The sequence below is a fragment of the Aplysia californica genome, unplaced genomic scaffold (assembly GCF_000002075.1).
Source record: "Aplysia californica isolate F4 #8 unplaced genomic scaffold, AplCal3.0 scaffold00435, whole genome shotgun sequence".
Classification (NCBI taxonomy): Eukaryota; Metazoa; Mollusca; class Gastropoda; order Aplysiida; family Aplysiidae; genus Aplysia; species Aplysia californica.
The window spans coordinates 155770-166729 of NW_004797705.1; the positions used below are offsets into that span (position 1 = coordinate 155770).

Below are 10960 nucleotides of genomic sequence, written 5' to 3' on the forward strand. Positions count from 1 at the left end.
GGGGGGGGGGGGTCGGGAGTTGACAAAAAAGATAGATAGAGAGAGAGAAAGATAGATATATATAGAGAGAGGAGGGGAGGAATGATCGATTTCTTATAAATTTTCATCCCTGTCAAAAGTTCTAGATGTTATAGGAAACGGTTTAAACTTATAGACCTCGGCTGACATGATTCCGGACTGGATGACCTCTTTGACGTCACAATGACCCCTAACCTTACTAGAGAAGCATAGGCATGGGTGCCGTGCTGTCCAGTTGAAATCACATTGCTTGTTTGTCCAGTCAGTGTTTAGGTTTTGTTTACTAGATCTAGGCCTAGCAGCTTTGATGTCAAATACACAACACTGTGGCTGCATAGAATCTACATTGTCCCAATACATATTCATTTAATTCCTACTTTACCTGCTAGTTTGACTCTTCTTTCAGCAGCAAGTTCGTAGCAGCCACAGTGACTGTCTTTCTGAGTTGGTATTGTTTTGTCAGATAACGGGCTCGTGTATGTGAAAGGATTGTTGTACGTTGAATGGGCCGGTATGCGTGAAACATGTCATTGTGTAAGTTATCAATTTGTTTTTTCTTTTCATTTCATTGCTAAGCACCTAGAACCACCAGGAACTAGGTGCTGTAGAAGTGATTTTTGTTATAATCATTATCCACTCTTCTCAGATCCCCTTCATACAACAAGCCAAGACCCTGAGCCCGAACCCAATCCGCATGTTTGCCAGTCCGTGGAGTGCTCCTGCCTGGATGAAGACCAACGACAACATGACTGGCAAAGGGTCACTCATTGGAGAACCTGGTGGCCAGTATTACAAGGCATGGGCCTTATATTATGTCAAGTGAGTAATATGTCTTATTATTAAGGACCTGGGTGTCAAGAAATAATCATGATGATGATAGGTTGCATTTATGAGGCGCATACATCCTTGCTGAGAAGAAAGCTCAGTGCACTTTACAATTTATTGTTATCCTGACAGATCCCATAATATATTCCAAAACATTCTCCGTTTCATAGGAAACATTGAGTGAAAGCTTCCATTTTAAACACTGACATGCTCACAAGATCTTTTCCTATCTTAGCTGGATACCCATTCTCACCTGGGTGAATTAAGGAAAAAAATTTTTTCATGTATGGACTCAAAGTCAGGTCCAGGTTAGGATTTGAACCTGCAATGCTATATTTAACTACTAGACTACAGATGCTAAATAAATATAGTATGTGTGTCACTAGAAGATATTAATTCAAAACGGCACTGGGAAAGAAATTGACCGTGCACATCTCTATCATAAGATGGTAAAAATGTCTTGATGCTTAGTGCAGGAGAAGTGTTGAAGAAGTGCCTTAGCTTCTGTTTGGACTGATTGTAATACATTACTCCATGTTTGATGTACCAGGGAAAAGACAGGAAGATGAAGCTGAAAGGATACACACTCAAAGTAAAGTTTCTCTGACAAGTATGGATAAAATAATTGTATGTATATAATACCTATGTAAGTTTGTCAATATATTCTTCTCACAGGAGGAAAGAGAAGTTAACAAAATAATTATTTGAACTCGAGAGTTAACCCAGTAAAAAAATTAAGTGATTATTTTTTAAGTCATGAACATAACCAGATAATGATCAAAGATTTTCTCACAATAAGATTTAATACTTTAAAACTCCCTCTGCAGGTTTTTACAGTTTTATCAGCAGCACAATATCTCATTTTGGGGTCTAACTACTCAGAACGAACCAATTGATGGCTTGCAGCAAAATTTCCCTTTCCAAGCCCTGGGATTTACCCCGGAGACTCAACGTGATTTTGTTAAACTCGATCTTGGGCCAGCATTACACACTGCTGGATTTGGGAATGTCAGTCTCATGATGTTGGATGACCAGAGATTGCTAATTCTGGACTGGACAAAAGTCGTGAGTATAGTTCACTGTTTTGTTTTCTTGTTGGCCCAAATTCATAATGTTAAGTTCTCTGAAGTAACTGTTGGATTTTTTTTTTCCCCACACATCAATGGATAGACAATACCCATAGTGCATCTTTTGAATCAATCTTTCCTGAGGCTCTGCTCTCAAAATACCTCTCCCACCCTAGACAAGAGGCATTACTCTGTAGAACATTTTTTAAAATTTTTTAAGATTTTCTACAAAAGCAACCATACCTGATAAAGATTCAAAATGAACAGTAGCAGGTATATTATAGATTACATTTTTTATTCAAATTGCAGTCAATGTTTCTAACCCTGGAATTGTTCTAGAAATGTTTTGAAAATATAGAGGGGAAATCTTGCTGGTTTCTTTACTTCTTTTGAAGGCTTTGTTTTAGTGGCTGTAGATAATAGCTAGTTTGTTATTTCCCAGGAACCTCGATTAAATCCACTCAAAGGATTTTTTTTTTAACCCACAAATAACTCTACTTTTATTTTTGTGGCATTGAGGATATTTTATCCCAGAGAGGCATGAGGAGTTTTCTGTAAAACTAAGAAAAAGAAATCATTTTAGCGTTTGTTGACATTGATCAGTTTTGACGTTTGTTTAAAGCTTGCACAATTAATTTTGACTAATAGTCAGATGGAGGGTTTTTTTTTTTTAGGAGCACCATTCCTTTTACCACCTGAATAATAATAATAATAATAAATAGCATTTATACTGCGCATTTCCATTTTCTAAAAGATGCTCAATGCGCATTACAACGAAAAAGACATCACGTCTTAAAAATTAATCGACAAGTGCGTACATAAAACAACGTATTATACATATAATATAAATGATTTTGTGTAAAATTTTATATGAGAAAAATAGTCTCGCAGTGAGGTTGAAAATGTGTTCACTAAAAAAAAACCAATGCAATAAAAATTCACGAACGGTCACAATAAAGTTGAAACGTGAGTAACTAGACTAGAAACATTCATTAAAACATTAATTCTATATAGAAAAACATTTCCATTCTCTCTCTCTCTCTCTCTCTCTCTCTCTCTCTCTCTCTCTCTCTCCCCCTCTCTCTCTCTTTCACTCTTTCACTCTCTCTCTCTCTCTCTCTCTCTCTCTCTCTCTCTCTCTCTCTCTCTCTCTCTCTTTCTCTCTCCCTCTATCTCTCTCTCTTTTCTCTCCCTATCTCTCTCTCTCATTCTCACACGCTATTTCTTCAGTCTCACAGTCTGGCGTACACATGCATATATATATATCACAGTACATCATTAAGACAGGTATGCTTTTGTGAATAAAAAATGCTTCAGCTGATTTTTGAAAATGGAAATTGTTGGGGCAGATCTTATTTTATATGGGAGTTCGTTCCATACCTGGGGACCAAAGAATAAAAAGGAACGCTCGACGTATGTTTTGTGATTTTGTTTTGGAATTTTAAGAATTAGATTATCAGAGGCTGATCTAAGGGCTCTAGTTGGATGATATAATTCCAGGAATGTTTTCAGATAAAAAGGTGCACTATCATTTATACATTTAAAACAAAGAACGGCAGTTTTGTATTTAATCCTTTCTTTTATTGGCAGCCAGTGTAGTTCTTTCAGAATTGGTGTTATGTGCGCTGATTTCTTTTGTTTCATTATTAATTTTGCTGCTTGGTTTTGGAGTACTTGTAACTTTGATAGTTTTTCGGATGTCAAACCGGACAAAATAGCATTACAGTAATCTAACTTTGATAAAATGAGTGTTGTTACAAGTGTCTTGGCTACTGCTTTAGTTAAATAATTTCGTACACTGCCAATTTTCTTAAGCTGAAAGTAAATATTTTGCTGAGCTGGCTAATTTGGGAGGACATAGACATAAAAATATCATAATCCAACTGAACCCCTAGATTTTTAAGACTTCTTTTTGAACGAATAGTATGGTTATTAATATCAATTTGTAGCTCTGGGAGATTTTTAATGGCTTTTGTATTTCCACTCAACATTATTTCCGTCTTGTCATCATTTAGTTTCAATTTATTGCTGGTCATCCATATTTTTATATCTCTAGTACATTGTTCAGTAGAGTCGACTAAAAGTGGAATAATCATTTAAAAACGGAAAGGGATAGTAATTTTTTTCTGTAATTCTATTTTCTACGCAAGAAATATAGATGTGATTTTAATACACAGCATAGACTATACACTTTCCTGGATGTCTAATTTGTTCTTTAAAAAAAGTGTCTTGAATTGTTAAAGCCCACAAGGAAATCTTGATTCCCACCAGTCATTAATGTGAAACTACCTGATAATGACAGATGATTTGGGTACAGTTTGGTGCAAGCGACCAGTGAAGACGGGCAGTTTAGGCGGGAATGAATATAACATGCTGACAGTGCAGTTAAAATTCTTGTATCATTGTTTTGTACCATGTGTTCACATTACTTGTATTACAATTAATATTTATTTTGGACAAATAATCTGTTCGCAGGTCCTGTCTGACCCAGAAGCCAGTCAGTATTTATCTGGAGTAGCTGTCCACTGGTATTCAGATTTTCTTGTACCTTCAGACGTCTTAACGAAGACTCACACTAATTTCCCTGACAAGTTCATTTTTGCAAGTGAGGCTTGTGAAGGGTCAATGCCATGGCAAAAGCATGTGGAACTGGGCTCATGGGAGCGAGCTGCCAGCTACACAAAAGATATCATCACGGTGAATATTCATTTTCATGCTAGTTTAGTTCTTCTAATAATGCCTCTTCTGCTAGCATCATACCTTTATGTTGACATTTTGGCTTGAATTAGTTGATCTGGTGGAGATAATTCACATCCAGCTTACAGGTGAAGCAACAAGACTTGGCTTTTCCTTTGCCAGATGTTCACATCCAGGTATGGAGTATTTCAGTATCCATGAACCTTATTAAAGATGGTAACAGGCCCCAGTGTTTGCCGTTGATAAAGTGATGGAAAAGAAGTCTATTTATGTAGCTACTGCCAGTTGTCCTTTGAGGAATAACACTATGAAAGAAGATGTTTATGTCCTATGAGTAGGCCTACTGAAACCCTTCAAAGTTTATGGAAGGAATTATCAGATAAAATATTATGTTGTTGAACACCTCTGACATTGTTGAAGTAGTTTTTCCTTTTATTGCTGCTTTTCTTCATGTTTCTTGGACTTAAAGCAGCATTATGTGTTTGTGGAACAGACTGGGTCTTTATCCGTTTTCCTGTGATCTCAATAAACTAGCATGTTTACAAAATAATATTTTTGTTTCCCATAGGACCTCAACAACTGGGTCACAGGTTGGACTGACTGGAACATTGCTTTGGACATGACAGGTGGCCCCAACTGGGTATCCAATTTTGTGGACAGTCCCATCATAGTCAATGCTGAGAAAAAAGAGTTTTACAAACAGCCAATGTTTTATGCCCTAGGACATTTCAGGTATGTGTCAGAGAACATTTCAGCTGCAAAAAGGTTTTTTTTAACACTGATAGTTATCATGGATTCTCAAGCTTTTTTTTTTCTGTGCTGTTTTTAGCCTGTGACTTTTTTTACGAGCAGATTTTTTGTGAAGCTGTTATGGTACAGTACATGTTTACTTTTTTGGTACTTTAGTACATGGCAAACTTGAAGATGACAAATGTGGTTTTAACACTTATGCTTTGTTTTCCAGTGTTCTTGCTATCCCAATATATATATATATATATATGTATATGTGAATATATGAAGGCTGAAAAAATTGAAGGAGAGAATAGGTGACAGCTGATTTTGTGAGTGACATTCATCAAAACTACGTTTGCTTTAACTTCTGTGTGACCTAGAGTTTTTTCAACTTCTACTGTACCATTTTTTTCCAAGCCAGGGCGGTGAGCAGTTTCAGTCATTTTCAAGTCCTTTTCAAAATTAAAAATTTCCAGGATTCTTAAATTTTGGTTATGCAAATTTCAAATCGTTTATTAGTTTCCTTGTAAAAGTCCATTTAAAGCTATTGTAGAACATTTATTAAATCCTGTATGGTGCTTTTTAGCATGTACATTGTATGGGACGACAGCATCTTTGCTTACGATGTTTTACGTTTGTTGAACTGGAGCTGTCACAAAGGTTTCAATAATGTGAAGCTTAACTGAAGCAACATTGAGACATAAAGCTCATGCTACAGTATGTAGGGATGCTCAAAGGCAAAGTTAATGAGTTAGTAGAAAGTCATGATCTACTATACGTGCCTCAGAAATTCTCTCAGTGTATCAGCATTTATTATTGTTGTCATTGTCAGATGTTTTTTAGTTACAGCAAAATTTGCAGCGACAAAAAAATGAGATCTTGATTTTTGGGTCACTTTTGCTCTTTTCCATTTTCAGTCATTAGAAATGAAAAACGAGATATCCCAACTTTGTTTATTTTACAGCAAGTTTCTTAGACCCGGCTCTGTCTGGGTCAAGGTTGAATCATCAGAGAGCATTCCAGGGATTGAAATAACAGCATTCTACAGACCAGATAATTCGCTTGCTGTTGTCATCCACAATTTGTAAGTTGGATAGATTGAAGACTTCCGATATCTGTGGTGTTGTGTTTAGGCACTTTGTTGTCTCACACAGGAAACTTCTGTTTGATTCTATTGAGAAATTTTGGGGTGGAAGCAATAAGTTATAGAAAAGCTCCAAGCATATGACTTGGAGATTCTTGCTACCAAATATTTATAATCCTTGATTCCTTTTACCCTGTCGCCCAGTAGGGCACTCCTTCCTTTCCCCTGAAAAATCATACCATTTTGTGGTGCAAGTATGTCCTCATACTCATACATTGGAAGAGCATTACACGTGAAGTTTGGGATTAGAGTACCTGGAAAGAAGTACCATCAGGCATCGATAACTCAAACAAGTTGGGGATTTTCAATGTGTTTGATCCATCCACAATTTGGGTAAATCGATATAATGAAAAATTAAAGAGATATGTGTTGGGAAATGAATGGCAAATTGTACGAGCTATCGGTGATTTCTTGTGTTCTCTGTGTCCGACTCTGTGGAGTTAAATTGTCTCCAATGGTCAAGCCAGAGTTTAAGTTTGCACAAAACCAGCCAAATTAAGCCTCATCAGATCACTCAAAGTGAAGTAGTTTATGCCTAGATGCCCTCTCCATAAACAAGAGTCTACTCCGAAAATGACTTGTTTCTGTTTCCAGTAGCTCTACGTGAACGGTACTCAGCCAACAATTTAGAATCTTTGACTTTGCAAGAATGGTTTGGAGAATTTGGCTTGCTGTATTTACATGTGTGATAACCTTATACAGTCGAAGCTGCCCTGACGGCCACCTCTATAAGATGGCCAACTGTACAAACAGCCACTTTCCATTTCCCCCCTTGCGTTTTTCCTTTATAATTTAACTGTCAAACGGGCACCTGTCCAACGCGGCCGCAGCCACCATATTTTAACACACAACCTCTGTCACACTAAGCAATAACACCTGTCTTAGACGGCCACCTTAGTGACTCCATTACGTTTTGTCTTTAATTGTGCCCTGACCCCTGGCGTTGTGGGCGAGCCTTCATAATGTAATCACCTGTCGTTGTTGTTAGGTAGTCCCTCCAACCAATCATGTTGCATAGGCCCTTCCCACTGTTGACCAATAGGTACCAATTTCCAGCTGCTGGTGAGGGAAGCGTGTGATCCCTCATAACCCATATGCCCCGCCCGGAACTCATACACAAATCGTAAGTGAGATGAGTGGTCACTGTTTACCCAGTCTGTAACAAAGTAACAATGGACGTAAACATGGACTTGTGACAGAAGCGTCGCTCGTTTTTCGAGTTGCGGCGACCCATATGTTTGTTTTACCATAGCACTCGGTCCTCCTTGTCTGACACATTTCGTTTTATTGTCACCCTTGCACAAAATCAGCAACAAAATAAAAATAACAAACAAAATACAAACCAACAACAAAAACAACAATAATGCGGCTACTTTCGATTGGGAATGGGGTTTGTTTTCTTCATCTTGATCAGTCCTGCCTAAGACGGCCACCTGTCTTATATGGCCACTTTTCTCCTTGACAATGGGTGGCCGTCTTACACAGGTTTGACTGTATTCTCTTTTTTAGCACTTTGTTTCCCTCTTTTGGTCATATTCAGGAGTGTTTTAATGTCACCATAATACTATGCCAAAACACAATTTTGACATTTTCCATGCTGTGCACACAATAAAGAAACTTTGCTTTTTTGCTTGTTAAATCCCCAGGGGCATCGATACGGTGGAGCTAACCTTGACAGATGATGGTTCAGCATTCTACCCGGTGACCTCTCCAGGCTACTCTATACAAACAGTTCTCTGGTGGTGATGTGAGAGTAAAATATTAGTAATGCTAGAGATGGACATATCCAACGGACAAAAAGGAAGAAAAAAGAATTAAAAATAGAGGTCTAGGAAAAAAGAGGAAATCTTAGTATCTTTCAGTGTAGGTATGGTACTTAGGTTGCATTTTTTAAATGTCCTCTGACATTTATTTCACCACAGCTCAGTCTCTGTTAATGTGCACTATTCTCAGGGCATTTCACAGGGATATCTTGTAGATTGCTAATCAGCCGTATCTCCCAAACCTCAGTGAATAGATGCATAAAACAAGATTTACACAGTCGAATCTACTCTAATGACCACTTGTCCAAGATAATTACCTGTACAAACAACCAATTCCCACCGATAATGACTTTATCCAAGAGGACGACCATCTAAGATGACCTCTTTTCTCCTGGACAATACATGCTTGTTTTAGACAAGTTCAATATACTTAATTGTACTTTTAGTTTTAATGCCTTTGAATGTTGTTTACATGAATAACAATTAAATTTTTTTTGTGTGCAATGGAAATGGGGGGGGGGGGGGGGGCTTGAGCTTTGAGATCAGATGGTGTGCCCGAGGGATAACTATCAAATCAATCACCATCTCAATTTTTTTTTAACATGCATTTTGTTTGTTACCTTCGCATACTTTTTTTTACTAAAGAATTCCTAATGAGAGGGGAGTGGGTAAAATGCTGAAAAAAAAAGAAATAGAACTATAACTTGTCTAGCACTTGTCCTGATATTGCCATGGTTTTCATTTACTAGAGATTTTTTACTCTAATGTCATTTGTTAAGGTCCCAGAATTTTCATGTTGGAGAAGCAGAACTTGGGCTTTCATATGCTATATTATTTCATGTCGTTACTTTTTTTTTAATACAAAGAAATGAGTGCTCCAATCCTGTTGGTGTTGTGTACACCTCAGGCAGGTTAGGAGATATAAATCACAGTCTCCTGTCTTACCAAGAGGAGATGGAAACTCTCCATGTTCACCTGGGTTGGGGTGTCATTTTCCTTCCAAACTTGCAATGTTTTCTGTCCAGCTCTTTTGTGCTAATTGGTCGATAGAAGGTGCTGTCCAACAATTGAGAAATAAACAATCAAAATGGTAGTGTGGGATCTTCCTTTTTAATCAGATGAGGGGTGGGGGGGATGATCTGAGTACTCTCAGAATTGTGTACATGTCAATGTAATTTTGGGTCTATGTAAATCATTTCATCTTGCTGTTGTATGCGATGTTTGTCTTTTTCTTGTTTCTTCGTCAAAATGTAGTGGATATTGCTTAATTTCTATAATATATTAGGGATACGCAAAAGAAACATCAGTTTCACCAGCAATATCATCTATCTATTTCTCACCTTCTTTCTTCAATGGGATCCAACATTTCTAAATACAGCTGAACTAGTTTCACTTGTACAATATAATATGCTGGAATAAAGACACTTGCTAAAAGAATTTTCTATTTATAACGAATAAGCCATTGTAACTCATTTTCCCTCTGAAGAATAGATTATGAACATATTCTGTCCCTATCATTAGACCACGCTATGCTAGTCATTTCATTATTTTATTGTTAGACAAGTGACTTCTGGGTGTTGCAAGCATCCCCTCCCCTCTCTTCTTTCCTAATTATAATATTGCAAACACACATCATGCTTCTGAACATTCCGCGTTCTGCCAATACAATGTGTGGCCTAAGCTTGTGCTTGCCAGTTATATCTAAATTTAAAACACATCACGCTGGCAGTGAGGTGTGTAGTAGTAGGTCCACTTGGTGCGGCCTCACATATCGCTGGTTTTAGTCGTGGCTTTACAGTCCGGTCTTCGGCTGCAGACCCATAAACACAGTTATTAATAACTAGCTGAACCCCCTTTCGATGAAAGGAATGATCTGTGCATTGACATAAACTGAAAGTCATTGGTCAACTATATTTACACTCTACCGGAATGGAGCAATAAATCTTGAGAAATGCAAAAAATTAGAAGGCCTAGATCTATACTCTCGACACAAAATGCGCCTCACGAAATATCACTTCCGGCACTTCCACTGTGAAGGCCACCTTGGCAGGTTTGTTTCGTTTCTCAGTGGAATAATCCCAAAGGCCAAAGAAGGACGAGAACATTTTGTCAAATATATTTTTCTAAATTCAGGAAATGAATAAATAAAAAATGGAGCTCCGTCATGTGGCCCTATCTATCTTTTTGCAGGTAATTGCCAACTTTCAACTCCGTAGCTGTCGTAGTGTTATGGGAAAAGATGTACAAAATAGATGTATAGATTGGTTCTCTGTTCCGCTTTTTTGGTTGTACACTCCAGAATTTCAAAGGTGTGGAATCAGTGCGCGCGGCTAGTGAACAGAAACCTCACTTGTTAACACTGGCGTCGTAGAAGACGGACTTTCCCAAGATTAGATCTAAACGAAACTAATGAAAACTGAAAATTAATTAACAGTGACTTCAGGCTGCTCAATAAAACTGTGCACCCTTTAAATGATTCTGAACCACCGTTAATTTTTTCAAATTCGAAAGTTAAGTGGTTCGGAAGTTTTAGGCTGCCAAAATGATGAACTTTCACAAATATAATATATAGAGATAATAATAATAATAATAATAATATTGAATATCTCCAACTCCACCATCATGAATCTCATCCTGATTTCAAAATGGCCTGTTCTTGATAAAGATTCAAGTATATTACACTTGAGACCAAGGTAGCCATTACATGTACTGAG

At 37.5% G+C, this 10960-nt stretch overlaps 1 protein-coding gene across 1 annotated transcript in view; it reads left to right on the forward strand.

Moving 5' to 3' along the window:
* Positions 1-10378, forward strand: part of LOC101858569 (lysosomal acid glucosylceramidase) — a 22710-nt gene extending 12332 nt beyond the window's left edge. Inside the window, exons 5-10 of the mRNA XM_005104760.3 lie at positions 665-837; positions 1671-1908; positions 4386-4607; positions 5176-5339; positions 6304-6423; positions 8130-10378. Coding sequence (XP_005104817.1) covers positions 665-837; positions 1671-1908; positions 4386-4607; positions 5176-5339; positions 6304-6423; positions 8130-8229 — 1017 coding nt within the window. The 3' untranslated portion in view covers positions 8230-10378. The remainder of the gene's footprint in view (positions 1-664; positions 838-1670; positions 1909-4385; positions 4608-5175; positions 5340-6303; positions 6424-8129) is intronic.
* The last annotated feature ends 582 nt before the right edge of the window (positions 10379-10960 follow it).